Here is a 19,345-nt window from a genome sequence, read left to right as displayed (position 1 = left end):
CTGGACCTGCAGGATGGAGCTGGTTGACCTCCGCAGTTACGTACAAGTTCTGAATGAATATCCTTGTTTTATGACTTCATGGTGATGCCGTTAGTAGATTCACTGGATAAATGATTAACTTCAGTTTGATTCCACTTCCAGAAAACATCCGCTGCTCTTTAACAGGACGGCAAAACTGAAAATTATTTTTTTTGCCTTATTTTTCAACCTGCTTGATAAATATGAATCTGCATACATAGAAGAAATAATGGAAATGGCGTCAGTGTTATTCTTTTCCTGTATTCCATCAATAGTAGTCATGAAATGCAGTAAACAGACGTTAGGAACAGACACAACTATGGCAGCAGGGGGGTCAATTTACAGAAATCAGCAGTTTCTCTTTCACAGGGATTTATAAACAGGTGCCGCGGTCAGAACTCCACATTGGATATGCAAAAGATATAAATAAGACTTTCATATAAAAATAGGCTTTTACAAAATATACTCTATTAACCAATATTTAACAAAGGTTGAAAATGTGCCTGTTTTTGAGCAGTGGATAAACCTCGTCAGGTGGGGTCGGCCTGAAGCGTACAGCCTTCAGCCCAACCAGAGGGATTCTCAAGACTAGCAGCAAACAGAAGGAAGGCAGACTCCTGGGGGGTCAGGAGGTCAGGAAGTAGCTGACAGCAGTTTCATCTGGAACCTCATTCAAAAGCACCAAACGTCACTCCAGTCCGGACACGTTCAGTTTGCCTCAGTAGATTCAAATCTCCCCAACATTTAGTTACCTCTGATCCATAACGGGTACAATCAGCAGTTTTCATAGAATAAATTAATATTAATTATTTTCATTCTCTTAATACAGTGTTAAATATTCCAAATGGCTGCTGAGGCGGCGTGTCCCGCCCCACGAAACACATCCACCAGATTTCATTTGCATTAAAAAAAAACAAAAAAAATAAAATCATCTTAGAAAATAAAATTTCCTAAAATGCCAGAACGCGTCCGTAGAGCTCAGAGTCCCGACGTTCGTCTGACTCTCGCCACCGGTCGCCCAGTCCGTCACGCAGCCCAATGACTTCTCATTTCGACATTGCGCCCCAACCAACAGTCCCAGAAAACGTTCAAAGAGCTTCTTGTGCAAAGGGATGGTGACGTCCCGTCTCCTGCAGCCGTAGTTCCTCATGTGTGAGGAACTCTGGTAACGTCTGAACCGTCCCGTTTGTCCGTGAACACACAGCCTGAGCCTCACGTTCATCCTCGTCCAATAAATATCCTCTACTTGCAGGTGTACACCTCTGTCCTCTCGCTGCAGGTGTTGCATTTGACGTAGCAGCACCACAGGAACTTGCAGTTGCACTGCCACACGTGTGAGTACTGGTGCGTGTTGTAGCCGCGGCCGCAGCACATCAGGTCGCAGCCGCTGATGTGTTGCATCATGGTCTTGTTGCACACGCGGCCCTGCGTGCCCAGGCTGCCCGTCAGCGGGTCGGCCTCGCAGTAGTTGGGCGACTTGTCGATGTACACCAGGTCCGTGTCCATGGGCTTCCGGTAGGAGTACGGCTTCTTGACCTTCAGGAACTTGGGCCGTTTGTTGCGGCTGGCCTTCACCGGCTCCACGTGGACCGCCTGGGCGTACTTCTCCTTCAGCAGGAAGCCCAGCTCACGGAACCTGGGGAGGGTCGTCCAGCAGGTCTTGGTGGTGCAGGAGCCAGAGACGCCGTGACACTTGCATTCCAGTTGCATGTTCTTCTCCAGGATCTAAACACACACACACACACACACACACACACACACACACACACACACACACACACACACACACACACAAATAAAGATGATGTTGTGATAATCTGTCAGTGTAAAAACCCACTGGTGATACCCTCATGATGGATTAACAACACACTGGATTATTCTACTGAATAACACGCAATTCTACAAGAACTTCCTGTGGGCGTGTCCCGTTAGGCGTGTCGTCCTCCTTCATGTCAGTCTATCTTCTTCATCCTCCTCTAACACCAACTGTCCTCTTCCTCACTCTGTCCATCCACCTTCTGTCTGGTCTTCCTCTTTCCTGGTGGCTCCATCCTCATCCTCACCAACATCCTCGACGGTCCAAACCAGAAACAGGTCCGAACCATCAGAGTCTCCAGAACAATTGGACCAAACAATTGGTATTCAGGGATCAGCACTGATGTGGTTTAAGTCCTATTTAACTGACCGTTCCCAGTTTGTTCACGTTAATAACAACTCCTCTCAGTCAACTACAGTTAGTTATGGAGTTCCTCAAGGCTCGGTTCTTGGTCCAATACTGTTTATCTTGTACATGCTTCCTCTGGGTAATTTGATAAGGAAACACTCCATCAACTTCCATTGTTATGCCGATGATACGCAATTATATCTCTGGATTAAACCTGACGAAGTCAGCCAGTTGTTCAAATTACAGGCGTGTATCAAAGGGATTAAAGATTGGATGACCAATAACTTTTTGCATCTCAATTCTGATAAAACTGAGGTCATTTTGCTCGGCCAAAAAAACTGTTAGGGATGTAGTGCCCAGTGATGTAATAACCTTGGATGGCATCACGTTTGAGGCCAAAACCACTGCGAGGAACCTAGGTGTCATCTTTGATCAGGATCTCTGGTTTAACACACACATTAAGCAGGTTTCTAGAACGGCCTTTTTCCATCTCAAACATTGTTAAAATCAGGCATATTTTAAAACGGAGTGATGCAGAGAAATTAATCCACGCTTTCATCACTTCCAGACTAGATCACTGTAACGCACTTTTTTCAGGCTGCCCCAAAAAGTCGCTGAAGACTCTTCAACTAATCCAGAATGCTGCCGCCCGTGTTCTGACCAGGACCAGTGCCAGAGACCAGGTTCTGACCAGGACCAGTACCAGAGACCAGGTTCTGACCAGGACCAGTACCAGAGACCAGGTTCTGACCAGGACCAGTACCAGAGACCAGGTTCTGACCAGGACCAGTACCAGAGACCAGGTTCTGACCAGGACCAGTACCAGAGACCAGGTTCTGACCAGGACCAGTACCAGAGACCAGGTTCTGACCAGTACCAGTACCAGAGACCAGGTTCTGACCAGGACCAGTACCAGAGACCAGGTTCTGACCAGTACCAGAGACCAGGTTCTGACCAGGACCAGTACCAGAGACCATATTTCTCCTGTGTTGCTTCTCTGCACTGGCTTCCTGTGAAGCTAGGATAGATGTTAAAATACTCCTCCTCACTTCCAAAGCCCTTGGTGGCACCGACCTACCTGAAGGAACTTTTAGTTCCTTATAATCCATCTAGAGCATTACGCTCTCAACATACTGGCCTACTGGTGGTTCCTAGAATTTATAAAAGTAGGACGGGGGCTAGAGCCTTTTGCTATCAAGCCCCTCTATTGTGGAACCACCTCCCTCCCTCAGTTCGGGGGGCAGACACCCTCTCACTATTTAAGACTAGACTTAAAACTTTTCTTTTTCATAAATTTTACAATTAATGGCAACTTATGTTACTACGTTTATATTCATATAGACCTACACTGGTGGAGACTCAACATCCAGACTCACTGAGTTCCTCTCTCCTCCTCCTTCTCTCCAACCATCTCTGTTACTCCTCCTCCTCTCTGACCTCACTCTCCAAGTCTCCAATCACACCGTACTAACTAAACTTCTTCCCTGGAGTCTCTGTGCTCTATGTCCTCACAGGTTTTTCTCAGGTTCACCCCTCATCCGCCCATCTGCTGTGGACCTGCTCTTCTCATCCCACCAGTACCACCCCTAACCTAATCATCGGCTGGGGTCCGGCTTCCTTTTTCCTCCGCGCCACCATACTGTTCCACCCCTCATCCACCCATCCGCTGTGGACCGTCCTCTGTGGACCTTCTCCACGGCCGTCCTCACCACTGTCTCACAGCTGTCCTCACCACTGTCTCACAGCTGTCCTCACCACTGTCTCACAGCTGTCCTCACCACTGTCTCACGGCTGTCCTCACCACTGTCTCACAGCTGTCCTCACCACTGTCTCACAGCCGTCCTCACCACTGTCTCACAGCTGTCCTCACCACTGTCTCACAGCCGTCCTCACCACTGTCTCACGGCCGTCCTCACCACTGTCTCACAGCTGTCCTCACCACTGTCTCACGGCTGTCCTCACCACTGTCTCACAGCTGTCCTCACCACTGTCTCACAGCCGTCCTCACCACTGTCTCACAGCTGTCCTCACCACTGTCTCACAGCCGTCCTCACCACTGTCTCACGGCTGTCCTCACCACTGTCTCACAGCTGTCCTCACCACTGTCTCACAGCCGTCCTCACCACTGTCTCACAGCTGTCCTCACCACTGTCTCACAGCCGTCCTCACCACTGTCTCACAGCTGTCCTCACCACTGTCTCACAGCTGTCCTCACCACTGTCTCACAGCTGTCCTCACCACTGTCTCACAGCTGTCCTCACCACTGTCTCACAGCCGTCCTCACCACTGTCTCACAGCCGTCCTCACCACTGTCTCTCCTCCATCTTTCTTAAACACGATACGTATGATGAGATCAATTTAATCCTCCACCCTCACTATTTCTTCTAATTATGCACCCATGTTCTGTTCTTTCATCTAATCTCCAGCCCCCCCCCCTTTGACACCTGTCCCTGTTCCTCCACCTGATCACTCTGTCATCAAACGTCACGCCAACATCTCCTGAGCGTCACGTTGTGGTTGGAGCTGCTCACGCCTCCGACGCGTGATGGACGTGAGCTAACAGCACATGACTGGCTGTACGCCCCCCCACAGGAGACACAATAACGTGTGTGATTTCAGGTTGTGTGTGCAGTGAACACACACGACCCACGGATGTCAGTGACTGTAGGGGGGCTGAGGGACTGGGATTGAACCCCCCAGTTTTTCTTCAGCCGGTCTCCGTGTGGCTGGACTCAGACGGATATTGACGCCGCCGTGTTCCTGGAGCGTCGACTGAGACGGTAAAACACACACAGACGTGTGAACGGGAACAGCTCCCCCCACCCTGAGTGAAGACCCCCCCTTGGCTTCACCTCCTCATCCATCAGAGGTTCTGTGACCAACACTCTGACAGCCTTTGTCTGGACGTGTTGGACCGGGGGGGCTGTGAGCGGCGTCCTGCCCACTGTCACTGCTTTTGATTAGCATAAATAACAGGGGGGGGTGACGATCACAACAGTGGGGGCCATTTGTTAGCAGAAAGAGGAGAAAGTGAAGGTTTGAGTCCAACAGTGGAGTCCGTTCCCTGAGAGGCAATTTAGCCGTCCAGATGAAGCCCGTCTGAATCCAGGGTCCTGAAGCACACAGAAAATGATCCACTAGGACCCTTTGTGTGTGGGGGGGGGCCTTTCAGCCGGCGTGGGGACGGATGTGAGAATCAGTCTGTTCTGGCATAGTGAGGCGGGGGGGAAACAAAGCGGCGTCTTTATTTTTAACACTCTTTCACCGTTTGGCTCGTCGCTCCGTCTCTGGAGTCGGGCCGACGCTCTGGAGCACAGACCCCCCAACACACACACACACACACACACACACACACACACACACACACACACACACACACACACACACACACACACACACACACACACACACACACACACATACACACACACACACACACACACACACACACACACACACACACACACACACACACACACACACACACACACACACACACACACACACATGGTAAACCTGTGATCCTGGGGGGATCACAGCTGGACCTCCTCCCCTGGACCCACAGACGATCAGAATGTAACCAAACAGCACAGAAAGGCCTTCTGGTCCATTTGCAGCTCAGATCTGGGTGTAATCAAACCCCCCCACTTAGACAACTATTTCCCTAAAAGCAGCCCTTTATCCTGCTGCTCGTTCCCTCCTGGCTCTGCCCCCCCCGTCCCTGGCAGAGACCGTCAGAGACCATCAGAGACTATCAGAGACCATCAGAGACCGTCAGAGACTATCAGAGACCATCAGAGACCATCAGAGACCATCAGAGACCATCAGAGACCATCAGAGACCGTCAGAGACCATCAGAGACCGTCAGAGACCACCAGAGACCGTCAGAGACCATCAGAGACCATCAGAGACCATCAGAGACCGTCAGAGACCATCAGAGACCATCAGAGACCGTCAGAGACCATCAGAGACCATCAGAGACTATCAGAGACCGTCAGAGACCATCAGAGACCATCAGAGACTATCAGAGACCATCAGAGACCATCAGAGACCGTCAGAGACCATCAGAGACCGTCAGAGACCATCAGAGACTATCAGAGACCGTCAGAGACCATCAGAGACCGTCAGAGACCATCAGAGACCGTCAGAGACCATCAGAGACTATCAGAGACTATCAGAGACCATCAGAGACCATCAGAGACTATCAGAGACCGTCAGAGACCGTCAGAGACCGTCAGAGACCATCAGAGACCATCAGAGACCATCAGAGACCGTCAGAGACCGTCAGAGACTGTCCTGTGGTCACCCTGTGGTGACCCCCACCACCGTCAGGTCACGTGGGCCCCTCCCACTTACCTTGCGCCCCACCTCGTTGTTGTGCAGGTTCATGAGGGTCCTGGCGTTCTGCTTGACCTCGCGGGCGTCGATGAACACCTTGGAGAAGCCCAGGCCGTAGCTGATGTCGGCCGAGCAGCCCCCCCACTTCCAGCCGTGGTCGGCGCTGTAGAAGCCCTGCTTCTCCGCGTCGCAGCTGCAGTCGCTCAGGTTCCCCTGGGTGCAGGCGGCCGTGATGGCGTGGGCCACCCCCGCCGCAATGATGGCGTAGGTGAACGCGGCCTCCTTACTGCCTGGTGGGGGGGGGGGCGAAGATGAAGGAAATGTTACGTGTTGCATTATGGGTCTGTTTCCTTTAAAGAAACGCGTTCGCGTTCAGCTCACGTCAGTCTTATTGACACATCGCTGAAGGGCTTGACCTGGAAACTGTCCCCCCCCTGAACCGATGAGGGCTGGTGGTACAGTCAACAAAGAGCATGAATAAGAGGGCTGTCGCCAAGGAGGGGGCTATTGATCCGTCACAAAGTGTCCCAATCTGTGTAAACTCATAGGAGCTGACAGTCTTCATCCTGGTGTTATCTCACACACATCCAGCTAACAAATCATTAACACACACACACACACTCACACACACACACACACACACACACACACACACACACACACACACACACACACTCACACACACACACACACACACACACACACACACACACACACACACACACACACACACACACACTCACACACACACACACACACACACACACACACTCACACACACACACACACACACACGGAAATATCGACAAATTACTAAAGTTTAATCGGATGAGACAGATTTCTATCCAGAGACATGGAGTCAAACGATGAGGAGGGACAAAAGAGAAAGTGTGACGGAGATGGAAACAACCCATAATGTAGCGTAACGTTAATCTCTGATTGGTCCATCATCATCCGTCATATTTGCATGTGAATACTCATCGTTTGCGTGTAGATTTCCTCCTTGACGCTGGCTTCAGGTGGAGAAGCTGCCGTGTGTTCCTAAACACCTGATGTGTAATGAACCCTATGGAGGCATCGGTTACAAAGACGTTTCTATCGCTGGATGGGCTGCGAGCCAAAAAAGAAGGTGTGTCTGCGCAGTCGACCAGTTCTGACTGCAACGTCGTTCATTTGTGAGTGCACAGGTTCACCACAAGAGGTGGAACGAATTCCTCCCAGCCTTGTAATCAGAGGTGGAAGATACAGAAGCAGACCCAGAGCCCTCTGATGAAGCTGAGCTGAAGCTGTGAGGTCGCGGGGCTTCATCTCCAGCCTCTGGTCTGGACCTGGGCTCACGTCAGCCGTCAAGTTCAAGTGACCATACAATGGCTCTGAGCTGATGCACCCTGGGATACCCATCAGCCTCCTGTCAGTTCACTGATCACCCCTCCTTTGGTTTAAGAACAACTGGGGGCTCCGCCACGCCCCTCGGCCCCGACACCAACAATGTCTGCCTGAGCTAACCCCCCCCCAGTGAGACCAATATGTTTGCTATGGCTGTCCCGTGTTGGGAACACGGAGCGAGACTGTTGATGAGCTCCAAACCACTCATTCAGAGGGGAGCAGATCGTCAGCACCAGGGTGTCATCCTGAGAGCATGAAGACATCATCCTGTATCCAACAGCAACAGGCCAGATAGCCTCAAACAGAGAGAGCCTCAAACAGCTGCTCCGACACACCGGCCCCTCAGTTCACCACCCAGAACATGTGACATTATTTAAGAGCTGGTATGAAGTGGAAGTCCTTAGCCCCGACTATCTCCACAAGAGCATCAAAAACATCCTTACATTTAATTAGACCTGCTTCTTCCAGGTCTCCTCAGTCCACTGCACTCAGGCCACAAAGCCTCCAGCTCAAATGTTAGCATCTCCTACCATCCGTCCCTCTGAGAGGAGACTTTTTGAATCGGTTTCTCTAATTCGGTTACTTTCAGCTCTTGCGTTCCTCTAGCTTTGCCCCGCTGTAACTTATACCCGTGGTAAGAGCTGCGTCCCTGCAGCCAGAGCCTCGGCACCCATCGCCTGACAGGATAAAGACCAATGAAAATGTGTCTCCAGAGGCTCTGAGGGCTGAAAGGAAATGCTGCAAACATTCACAAGAGCTTTGTTACAGTGCTGGCTTGGGATCTGGTTCTGGTGTAAACCACACGGCTCCTGGAGGGACGCTCCGTGTTACACGCATGATGGTTTGTGTGCAGAAGACGTGTCTGGTGCAGGGTTTGCCTGGAGATCAAGGACACCTATGACTTCTTAGAAATACAATGGAGGCCCTCCAGGGTCAAAATTATTGCAGTCAGATACGTTCCTATCTTCCCTCCGGGGGTGCTCATCATCACTTCAACACGCTTTCAAATTGGTAAAAAGACAAATTTTTATCACTTTAAAAGAACGCTGAAGGTGAAGGACGTGATTTTATGTTAGAACCGTTAGAAAAGGAACATTTCAGGTTGAGAACAAACGTTAACAGACAGCAACATACCCACTTTCAACTCTTTTCCGAAGACGGTCCTCTCCCCCAGCGCAGAGCAGTTCCAGCGGCCGTTTTTGAACTGGAACTGACACTCGTTGATGCCCATTTGGGCCCCCTCCCCGATGACGATGATGGCATCAGGGCGACTCTGGCAGATAATCCGTTGTCTGGGGGCCAAACCGGGGATCTTGTTACAGATTATGCTCGCTCCCAGGGCCACCACCGACGAGAAGCCCCTGGATGGAGGTGGGGAAGAAGGGGCCATTAATTAGAGGACTTTCCTTTCTAATATTACAATATTCTTTGGGGGTGTCGGTGGATTCCCAGGGTTTGTTTTATTAAATATGTCTGATTATCATGGATTCATTTCTCCCGCGGGAAAATGTAGTTTTCCGAGGGTAGCAGCAGGAACTGAAGTTACCCCCTCCGGAGTGTTTTTATCTGTAAGGTGCACCGCTGGTAGAATCCTGTGCTCTTTGTTCAAACTGCAGATGCTTTCACTTTTCTGGCAGCTTGAGCTTCACCAGCCTTCAGACAGAAGGAAGTCACGGCTGGAGACCAGTCTGCGCGCCTCCACAGATTCACGGAATAATTTAGTATTTTGAGCAAATCCTGGATAAAACTCTCCTTTGAAGCCAACAGCAGACGGATGTGATTGGTTAGAGAATAACCTTCAAAACTAATCAGAAGTCAAATAAGTTTTGACTCACCCGATTTTCAAATAAACGATTCCTAGACAAAGTAAAACTCTTAGAATCCAGCGTCGTGTTCTCCGGCTCATCGCGGCCCCGTTCTCAGGTCCACGCACCGACCTGTAGCTGATGAATAACCCGGATCTCTGCTGCTCCGATCGATCACCGCTCAGGTACCTCCACAGGAACTCCAAGTGACCAAAAGCATGAAAAAGAGACTTCTAGCCTATGAACTGTCGGCTGAGGTGTGATCCCAACTCCTTTTACGCGCCCCCCCCTCGTTTGGCCCACTTGTCATTGCGGGGGTGTCACAGGTAACCCTTGGGGTGAGCAAGTGCGATTATCTCTCTCAACTCCTCTGCTACCCGCAGGTCCTGGCTTTATATCTGGCTCCTCCATCTGGGGCGTGTTCTCAGGAGACAAGGGGCCCTGTTGAAGGATCTCAACACACACACACACACACACACACACACACACACACACACACACACACACACACACACACACACACACACACACACACACACACACTCCAGAGAAGGGGGGGGGTTCACCTCCGATGTTGTGATCAACAAAATGTGGTCATAAATTCATTCGGATGCTGATATTATCAGGTTTCCTTCATTGGAAAACTTTCTTTTCCATAAAAGTAAGAATAAACGGACAGACAGCAGAACAAACGTTTTCTTTTAATTCAATGAGTTATTAACCCCCCCCCCCCAAAATAAATTAAAATAAAGATACTGTGATGATTAACAGATGAAACATGAGGGACTGTCTCCAGCTGGATTGATCCACATCTCCGTGTTTTACGCGTCTCTTGAACGCGCACCGGCTCCTGGCGCGCATCCGGCCTGAAGGTGGACCGTCTACCTTTGATAATTGCGCCATCTGGTGGCAAAAGGCGGGCACTGGACCAGAAGCTCCAGGACGCACTGTCCCTTCGTTGTTTCCGTAGTTTCCTTGATCCGCAAACTGAGGGTGTGCGTCTGTGTGTGCTGGTGAAGCGGGTGTCAGTGCTGATGTCAGGATGGATCCTCACCCCCAGCACCTGGCCGCTGATTGCCTCATCCACCTCTTCACCTTCCTGCCAGAGGAGGATCTCCTCAGAGCCTCCGGGGTGTGTCAGGTGAGCAGCGCGCGACACGCGGAAGTTGTTGGAACCCAAGAAATGTGTGTGTGTTAACCACAGGGGTGTGTTTTAGGACTGGCGCGGAGCGGCGGACACCCCCTGGTTATGGAGGTGGGTCTGGTTTCATTCTGCTTCATCTTCAGACCAGATGGGGGCTCTCTAATGACTCTTCTCTACACACCAACACCCCCCAGGAGGTTGTGTTTGCAGCGCTGGACGTTCTGTGACCTCACCTCGTTCAGAAGTGAACGCGTCGATCACTCCTGGAAGAAATATTACCTGCGCCGCTCTCACCTGGAGATGAAGATGACGAAGGGTCGGACAGGAGGGTACACCTGCAGGAGCCTCAGAGGACACACAGGTGGCGCTGTGTGTGTGTGTGTGTGTGTGTGTGTGTGTCTGCTTTATCTCATGTCTTTCCTGACACAGGTAAGGTGGTGGGTGTGACGTACCTGCAGGAGAGTTCAGCCCAGCTGCCTCACCTGTGGAACGTCAGCTCGACCGTCTGCAGCGCCGGAACCGACGGAAGCGTCCGAACGTGGAACACCCAGAGTGTCAGTCCAATCGTCAGCTCTCACCCTGCCAGTCACGCTGACGCTCTTTGTGCTTCCTGTCTTTTGTTTTTTACGTCTTTCTCACTGTTGTCTCATGACATATGGAGACCCTGACCGGTCCTGGTCTTCCTGTCTGAGCTCTTCAATCCAGACACACTTGAACCTGGAGATACCAGATGAATCTGTTCAACTTCTAGTCAAATATTTCCCCATTTAAAATAACTAAAGTCATTTTAATCCGTTCCGGATCTCGTTCTTTACCGACACGTGGTAAAGAACGAGATCCGGTCTCACCGATGTATCCATCCGCCAACTAGTGGTTGGTGGATGGATACATGCACACCTGCAAACCACAGCTCTGCAGGTTTCATCCAAACTGACTGAAACGTAGGAATCCTCACAGGCTGTTCCTCGTGTTCCTCGTGTTCCTCGTGTCTCAGGGTGAACTCCTGTGGTGCTCCCCTGAGCAGAAGCCTCTGTCTGGGATCGTGAGCGATGAGCGTCGTGAGGTCGTGATCACAATCGAGTCCACGGGCCTCATCAAGACCTGGAGCGGCCGAAGCGGCCAGGAGCTGGGCTCCTTCTCTGCCCCGGGGGGTCCCTTCACGCTGCTGCAGTACGACGTCAACGAGCGCTGGTTCCTGGCTGTAGGTCAGCTCAGGAGTTACCAGATGGAAACGTAGATGAGACATTTAGCGTGAACTCCTGCGTCTGTCGTTCTATCCTCCTCAGGTGGGGAACGCTTTGGGGTCTCTGTGGACTCTGGCTGGTGCTGGTTTGACCAAAGCGTCCAGCCTGGTGGTGGGAGACTCTGCCATCGACATCCTCCTGGTTTCTCCTGACAAGAGCCTGATGGTGGTCGGGTCCGGTGACGGCGGTGCCGCTACGGTGCGTTCAGGTGTCAGGACACCGTATGACGAAGCAGCTGTTCGTGGTTTAGACCAATCAAAATGGGTTTTTGTCGTTGGTGTGTCGGCAGGTGATTTGCACGCAGAGCTTGACCTCTCCATCTGAGGATGGAGATCCTTTACGTGTCTCCACGCCCATCAGAGGCTCCGGGGCGGCGGCCTTCATCCCCACGCAGCCGGCCAGACTGGCCGTCATCGACAGCGAGCCCACGCAGAAGAAAACCCTCTACGTGTTCGATCTCAGCATCAAAAGGTCTAAGTTCAAGTCAGAGATCCAAGGTGGGAGTGAGACCAGCACAGATCACTTCAAACAGGACGTTTGACTGTACACTGGGGCCAGGGGGGCTAAAACATGCTAACAGACGATCCATCTCAGTCCAGCAGGTGGAGTCCTTCCCCGTGTCGCTGGAGGTCAGCCCCCACCGGATGATCCTGAAGGCGAGCGACAGCAACCGCCTGGTGTTGGTGGTCGACCAGGAACTGTTGGTGTTCTCTCTGAAAGGAGACCTGCTGGCTCGGTTTAAAGACCACACCCTGAGGATCACCTCCGTACACGTGGTAACGACGCCCTCTGCTGGTTCCAGGGGGGTTTGTGTGAGATTACAGAAAGAAATGTCAAAGTCAGGCAGTAAAAAAGAACCGTCTGCAGGACAGCTTCCGTGTCGTGACGGCATCAGAGGACCTCTCCTTACGCGTGATGACGTGGAGCAAAGACGGAGACCGTGGGACGACCCTGGAGAGCCGGTACCACCTACTAGGAGGTTCTCACACCATGTCCAGGTAAAGTAGATCCTCCAGATACAAGATTAATCCGTTCTGTCACCGAGATCTTCAAACAAACGTTCCATGTTGGTGTATCCATCCGCCAACACGTAAAAAGTTAGGTCTGTCTCACTGATGTATCCATCCACGTATCCAACACGCGGTAAAGAACGAGATCCAGTCTCACTGATGTCATATCCATCCGCCAACACGTAAAAAGTTAGGTCTGTCTCACTGATGTATCCATCCACGTATCCAACACGCGGTAAAGAACGAGATCCGGTCTCACTGATGTCGTATCCATCCGCCAACACGCGGTAAAGAACGAGATCCGGTCTCACTGATGTCGTATCCATCCGCCAACACGCGGTAAAGAACGAGATCCGGTCTCACTGATGTCGTATCCATCCGCCAACACGCGGTAAAGAACGAGATCCGGTCTCACTGATGTCGTATCCATCCGCCTGAATCACGACTCCTGTCTCAATGTCAAACAAAAACGTGAACAGACTCGACTCGTATCTCAGATGATGTTCTGTAGGCGTTCCTGACGCTGTGTGTTTTCTGGTGTGTGTTCTGTGTGTTCTAGTGTGTTCTAGTGTGTTCTAGTGTGTGTTCTAGTGTGTTCTAGTGTGTGTTCTAGTGTGTTCTAGTGTGTTCTAGTGTGTGTTCTAGTGTGTTCTAGTGTGTGTTCTAGTGTGTTCTAGTGTGTGTTCTAGTGTGTGTTCTAGTGTGTTCTAGTGTGTTCTAGTGTGTTCTAGTGTGTGTTCTGTGTGTTCTAGTGTGTTCTAGTGTGTGTTCTAGTGTGTGTTCTAGTGTGTTCTAGTGTGTGTTCTAGTGTGTGTTCTAGTGTGTTCTAGTGTGTTCTAGTGTGTTCTAGTGTGTGTTCTGTGTGTTCTAGTGTGTTCTAGTGTGTGTTCTAGTGTGTTCTAGTGTGTGTTCTAGTGTGTTCTAGTGTGTGTTCTGTGTGTTCTAGTGTGTTCTAGTGTGTGTTCTAGTGTGTGTTCTAGTGTGTTCTAGTGTGTGTTCTAGTGTGTTCTAGTGTGTGTTCTAGTGTGTGTTCTAGTGTGTGTTCTAGTGTGTGTTCTAGTGTGTTCTAGTGTGTGTTCTGTGTGTTCTAGTGTGTTCTAGTGTGTGTTCTGTGTGTTCTAGTGTGTTCTAGTGTGTGTTCTGTGTGTTCTGTGTGTTCTAGTGTGTGTTCTAGTGTGTGTTCTAGTGTGTGTTCTAGTGTGTTCTAGTGTGTGTTCTGTGTGTTCTAGTGTGTTCTAGTGTGTGTTCTGTGTGTTCTAGTGTGTTCTAGTGTGTGTTCTGTGTGTTCTGTGTGTTCTAGTGTGTGTTCTAGTGTGTTCTAGTGTGTGTTCTAGTGTGTGTTCTAGTGTGTTCTAGTGTGTGTTCTGTGTGTTCTAGTGTGTTCTAGTGTGTGTTCTGTGTGTTCTAGTGTGTTCTAGTGTGTGTTCTGTGTGTTCTAGTGTGTTCTAGTGTGTGTTCTAGTGTGTGTTCTAGTGTGTTCTAGTGTGTGTTCTGTGTGTTCTAGTGTGTTCTAGTGTGTGTTCTGTGTGTTCTAGTGTGTGTTCTGTGTGTTCTAGTGTGTTCTAGTGTGTGTTCTGTGTGTTCTAGTGTGTTCTAGTGTGTGTTCTGTGTGTTCTAGTGTGTTCTGTGTGTTCTAGTGTGTTCTAGTGTGTGTTCTGTGTGTTCTAGTGTGTTCTAGTGTGTTCTAGTGTGTGTTCTAGTGTGTTCTAGTGTGTTCTAGTGTGTTCTGTGTGTTCTAGTGTGTTCTAGTGTGTTCTAGTGTGTGTTCTAGTGTGTTCTGTGTGTTCTAGTGTGTTCTGTGTGTTCTAGTGTGTGTTCTGTGTGTTCTAGTGTGTTCTGTGTGTTCTAGTGTGTTCTAGTGTGTTCTAGTGTGTGTTCTAGTGTGTTCTGTGTGTTCTAGTGTGTTCTAGTGTGTGTTCTAGTGTGTTCTAGTGTGCTGGTGTCTCTCTGTGCGTCTTTCCTCGGTAAAACCTCTCATTAACTCTTTGTGTGCTGCAGAGCGGTGACTCACGTCTCCTGTGACTACTCCAGCATTGTTGCCGTCGCAGAAGGAAAAAGTGGAAACGATGTCTTGAAAGTTTATTCTTTCACCTCCTGAGTGTCCAGAAGAAGGTTTGGAGCCACTGGAGGAAGACCACTTTGGCTTCATCTGAACTGGTCTTCAGATATAGATGTGACCAGTGTAAAATGTATTTAATACAGACATTTAGGGTAACGTTCACGACTGAGGTGTTACAGACGTGTGTGGACACGACCAACATGAATGTCTATATTAATCTCACATTCACTAATCAGTATGGAAATATTAAACATATTACCAATAAGGCACACACGTGTTCTGTTCCGTTTCCTATGTTAAAGTGAAAGGAGACGCTGGAGTCTTTTCTGCTTCCATCCACGTGGATCTCATGTCCTCAAGGACCCCCAGCAGGACCGGAGTCACGGACTCGTATATTCTGCTTCTGTCTTCTGAGTCGGGTTCCATCTGTTTGGAGGAGGACAAGATTGTCAAGAACCAGTCGTGACCATGAGATAGCAATCCGTCGTTTGGTTTCCTTACCCAGGTGAAAGCTTTGATGGTACGGTTCAGGAAAGCTTTTTCCACCTCTGTGGGGATCCTCAGCATGTGAGCCATGCAGTCCAGTATGACCATCAATGTTTCTCTAGTGGCCTGGGAAGATATCAACCGATAATCCATTACATTAAGGGTGATTTATTAATAATATTGCTGTGGTTTAGGGGTTGAACTCACCTGGTCGAGCGTATCCAGGACCGTTTGAGTGTTGCTCCTGTCGGGGTTCAGGGCTTTGGCTTCCTGGGCAGAGATGATTGGCTCTTTGAGCTGCTCCAGCCACGCCCACATGAGGCCCGTCAGGACGAAGGGATCCCGTTCCAAACACAACCGTTCCCACCCGCCGCCTTGGTTTAATTCCGCCTGCACACATTCAGGGGCGGTGTCAGACCGGTGGTGATGGATCCAGTTTGTTGTGTCTCACAAACTCCCCTGACGTCTGCTATAGCAGCGACACGGTGTGATCTCTTCATAACATCTCTCCAATTACAGTATTTTCCGCACAATAAGACGCACCTGAAAGTGTTTAATTTTCTCAAAAACCAACAGTGCACCTTATGTATGGAAAAAAAAGTTTTAAAATAGGCCATTTATTGAAGGTGCACCTTATAGTCCAGTGTGTGTTATAGTGTGGATAATACTGCATCAGGCACTGGTTGATCAATGTGTGCTGGTTGGTGGGTTGTTGTCATTCATATCAAAATTAGAGATAATTTTTTGCTTGTTCTGTTGAAAAATCATTTAAAAAATCTTTTTGTCAAACTTAAAACAATATATAAATTATATTTTACCATGTTTTTATAAGACAAAATTCTAAAATTCACATCACTTTTTTTTACAGTGGTGGGGGGTCAGGGCCAGCAAGGCCTTCTCTGCTGGTCTAACAACCAGAAATCATGAGAATATTTATTATAAAAGTTAATTAGATTTGAATGCATTTTCCTTAAATATATTCTAATATATGTATAAATATATAATTCTACATTTGTGTATAATATGAAATAGGCCAACACTGGGTCAGTGTCCTACTTTTAGATTAAAGGGGTTTTATCCAATCAGAATTCAGCTAGCTTGTGTTGCCAGGTTGAATGAAATCTGCCCAGGACCTCCAGAACCTAGAATGCAGGTCTCCCTGACCTGAGAGGGAACGGGAACACAGTTAATGGACAGATGCGATAGCCAATCAGATCACGAGTTGGTGATGCTAAGGGCTTCTAGCTGGCCTCAGTGTCACCTGACATGTATGTGTCCTGTGATTGGAGACTCACTCTGAGAAGGCGGGGCTATGCAGACACTAAGCAGACACACGTCTGAAGAGAAGCTCTAGTGAAAGGAGGGGCCGAACCCCCAAGGAGCTAACCTGTTGTAGCTAACCTGTTGTAGCTAACCTGTTGTAGCTAACCTGTTGTAGCTAACCTGTTGTAGCTAACCTGTTGTAGCTAACCTGAACTAGCTAACCTGTTCTAGCTAACCTGTTGTAGCTTTACTGAACTAGCTAACCTGTTCTAGCTAACCTGAACTAGCTAACCTGAACTAGCTAACCTGAACTAGCTAACCTGATCTAGCTAACCTGATCTAGCTAACCTGAACTAGCTAACCTGAACCAGCTAACCTGAACTAGCTAACCTGATCTAGCTAACCTGAACCAGCTAACCTGATTTAGCTAACCTGAACCAGCTAACCTGAACTAGTTAACCTGTTCTAGCTAACCTGAACTAGTTAACCTGTTCTAGCTAACCTGAACTAGCTAACCTGAACTAGCTAACCTGAACCAGCTAACCTGTTGTAGCTAACCTGTTGTAGCTAACCTGAACTAGCTAAACTGTTGTAACTAACCTGAATTAGCTAACCTGAACCAGTTAACCTGAACTAGCTAAACTGTTGTAGCTAACCTGAACCAGCTAACCTGTTCTAGCTAACCTGAACCAGCCAACCTGAACTAGTTAACCTGAACTAGTTAACCTGCTCTAGCTAAATGAACTAGTTAACCTGTTCTAGCTAAATGAACTAGTTAACCTGAACTAGTTAACCTGTTCTAGCTAAATGAACTAGTTAACCTGAACTAGTTAACCTGAACTAGTTAACCTGCTCTAGCTAAATGAACTAGTTAACCTGAACTAGTTAACCTGCTCTAGCTAAATGAACTAGTTAACCTGAACTAGTTAACCTGAACTAGTTAACCTGCTCTAGCTAGTGGAGTGTTCCTGAGGAAACAAAGGAGAATGGATTTTGTGTTTAAATCAGCCGTTTGAACAGCTGTTTCTGTGAGTACAAGCGTTTCATTTACATAAGTTTTCATATTTAATGTTCTTGTAATTTAATGTCATTTATCACATTAATTATAAGGAAATAAAATAACAAATATACTGAGAATGAAAAAATTGTAGCTCTCCTGCGATGTGTGTAAATAATGTGTCCCTCCTGGTCAGCTGTGTGGTTGTAGAGGAGATACAGAGACTGTTGTATACCTGATGGAGGTGATGGGTCATCCAGTAGTGTGTGTGTGTGTGTGTGTTTCTCTAGCTGTGGTGTCAGACATGATGGTCATTTCAGTGGTTTGTTGTGACGTAGGTGTGTGTCGTCTCTAAAGGTGTGGGCGGGTTCTTCTGTGTGACAATAAAAGGAGTGGGGGGCCGACACTGGTTTTTGTCCCATTTGAGAGACGTTATAAACACCTCAGTCCTGAAGGCTACATTGGATGGCAGCGGTGGGAGCTGCTCACAGCATTATGGGATGTATTTATGCAAGTTTGACGAAGGAAGACATCACTGAAGGCCTAGGTGTGAAATGCACGGCCCATAACTGCTTTTTTTTAATGCATTTCTACATGCATGCCACACTGGTATGGGTCAGTTACCTGCCAGGACAAGACTCTGGTTTTGTGCTCCTCCTCCCCATCATGGAACAGATCCACGGCGAGGGCCTGGGCCACCAGTAGCCGCCGGGCCTCCAGCGACAGCTCCGACTGCAGGGTGATGAAGGGCACCTCTGATTTCTCTGAGTGTTCGTCGTTACGATCCCGATCTCTCTTTCTACCGTTCATCGCTAACTCCTCTCTCTCCTCCGCCTTCCACCGTGACAACACGCTGTCCTTGTTTCCGTGCCGACTGTTTCCCATGGACTCGCTCCGCTGGATGGTTTTCTGCTTCATTTTCTCCAGAAGAAATGCTTCCTCTTTGCGTCTTTTTTCATTTTTGATCTGCCAGAGCGATCCCGTGGATCCTTGTGAGACGTCAGACGTGCTGCTGTTGCACAGCTGGTATCGGTTTGAGGGGATGGTGTGTTCGTACGGGGGAAGGGGCATTTGGGCGTCGCTCTGGGACCCTGGGCCCAGAGACTGTGTGAGCAGGTTGAGCTGCGATCCCAGCCGTCTCAGGTCCGACTCGCTGTAGCTCAGACTTTTGCGATGGTAGAAGATGGGCGGCTCGTTGAAGTGCCGGGGTAGGGTGGGCGTACCCGGTAAACGGGGCTCCTTTGCTAAAAACTCGGGGCCCATCTGCTCGATGATGCTCAGGGTCATCTCCAGGTCGTGGATGTCAGGAGCCTCCAGAATGTCTTCCTCAATCACCTCTCGATTCTCCGCGATGTCCAACAACAACCTGGAGACCAGCTGGACGATCTTGGGCACGTGTCTCAGCTCTTTCCTCTCGCTGCCGTGCAGGAT

General features: G+C 49.3%; 3 protein-coding genes across 7 annotated transcripts in view; 1 reads left to right on the top strand and 2 right to left on the bottom strand.

The window, feature by feature from the left end:
* Positions 1 to 310: 310 nt before the first annotated feature.
* LOC137605996 (protein Wnt-7a) lies at positions 311 to 10,064 on the bottom strand. The gene is made up of 4 exons (XM_068331010.1): positions 9,742 to 10,064; positions 9,041 to 9,267; positions 6,539 to 6,810; positions 311 to 1,743 (listed from the first exon to the last, which is right to left on the bottom strand). The coding sequence occupies exons 1-4, from the start codon at positions 9,810 to 9,812 to the stop codon at positions 1,261 to 1,263; spliced, it is 1,053 nt and encodes a 350-aa protein (XP_068187111.1). The 5' UTR covers positions 9,813 to 10,064; the 3' UTR covers positions 311 to 1,260.
* A 447-nt stretch (positions 10,065 to 10,511) lies between these two features.
* fbxw12 (F-box and WD repeat domain containing 12) lies at positions 10,512 to 15,425 on the top strand. Of its 5 annotated transcripts, none has more exons than XM_068330973.1 (10): positions 10,516 to 10,852; positions 10,929 to 10,966; positions 11,050 to 11,216; positions 11,285 to 11,409; positions 11,850 to 12,056; positions 12,142 to 12,297; positions 12,389 to 12,596; positions 12,694 to 12,875; positions 12,972 to 13,097; positions 15,108 to 15,425. In XM_068330973.1, exons 1-10 carry the CDS (start codon positions 10,754 to 10,756, stop codon positions 15,129 to 15,131), a joined length of 1,332 nt encoding a protein of 443 aa, XP_068187074.1. In that variant the 5' UTR covers positions 10,516 to 10,753; the 3' UTR covers positions 15,132 to 15,425. The 5 variants fall into 5 exon arrangements, with proteins under 5 accessions (XP_068187099.1, XP_068187090.1, XP_068187074.1 ...); XM_068330964.1 differs by having other exon boundaries at positions 10,521 to 10,852; positions 12,967 to 13,097; positions 15,108 to 15,423; XM_068330998.1 differs by lacking the exon at positions 15,108 to 15,425 and having other exon boundaries at positions 10,512 to 10,852; positions 12,699 to 12,875.
* Positions 15,426 to 15,459: 34 nt separating this feature from the next.
* The window catches only part of ptpdc1b (protein tyrosine phosphatase domain containing 1b), a 6,536-nt gene continuing 2,650 nt past the window's right edge, over positions 15,460 to 19,345 (bottom strand). The window contains exons 7-10 of the mRNA XM_068330950.1: positions 18,539 to 19,345; positions 15,862 to 16,044; positions 15,670 to 15,780; positions 15,460 to 15,594 (exon numbers count right to left, since the gene is read on the bottom strand). The exon at positions 18,539 to 19,345 is cut by the window's right edge and continues 224 nt beyond it. Coding sequence (XP_068187051.1) covers positions 15,460 to 15,594; positions 15,670 to 15,780; positions 15,862 to 16,044; positions 18,539 to 19,345 — 1,236 coding nt within the window. The remainder of the gene's footprint in view (positions 15,595 to 15,669; positions 15,781 to 15,861; positions 16,045 to 18,538) is intronic.

The sequence above is a fragment of the Antennarius striatus genome, chromosome 2 (genome assembly GCF_040054535.1).
Source record: "Antennarius striatus isolate MH-2024 chromosome 2, ASM4005453v1, whole genome shotgun sequence".
NCBI lineage: Eukaryota > Metazoa > Chordata > Actinopteri > Lophiiformes > Antennariidae > Antennarius > Antennarius striatus.
The sequence above is the reverse complement of the archived record's forward strand: the minus strand, read 5'-3'. Positions and strand labels throughout refer to the sequence as shown.

Bases quoted from the DNA above. Each gene is read 5' to 3' on its own strand.
- LOC137605996 (XM_068331010.1), bottom strand. From the start codon at position 9,812: ATGAGCCGGAGAACACGACGCTGGATTCTAAGAGTTTTACTTTGTCTA. The intron at 9,268-9,741 runs GTGAGTCAAAAC...ACCTCCATCCAG, and splicing joins ATCGTTTATTTGAAAATCGG to GGGCTTCTCGTCGGTGGTGG. The intron at 6,811-9,040 runs GTATGTTGCTGT...CCCCCCCACCAG, and splicing joins CGGAAAAGAGTTGAAAGTGG to GCAGTAAGGAGGCCGCGTTC.
- fbxw12 (XM_068330964.1), top strand. From the start codon at position 10,754: ATGGATCCTCACCCCCAGCACCTGGCCGCTGATTGCCTCATCCACCTC. The intron at 11,410-11,849 runs GTCAGTCCAATC...CTCGTGTCTCAG, and splicing joins GAACGTGGAACACCCAGAGT to GGTGAACTCCTGTGGTGCTC. The intron at 12,298-12,388 runs GTGCGTTCAGGT...GTGTGTCGGCAG, and splicing joins GTGACGGCGGTGCCGCTACG to GTGATTTGCACGCAGAGCTT.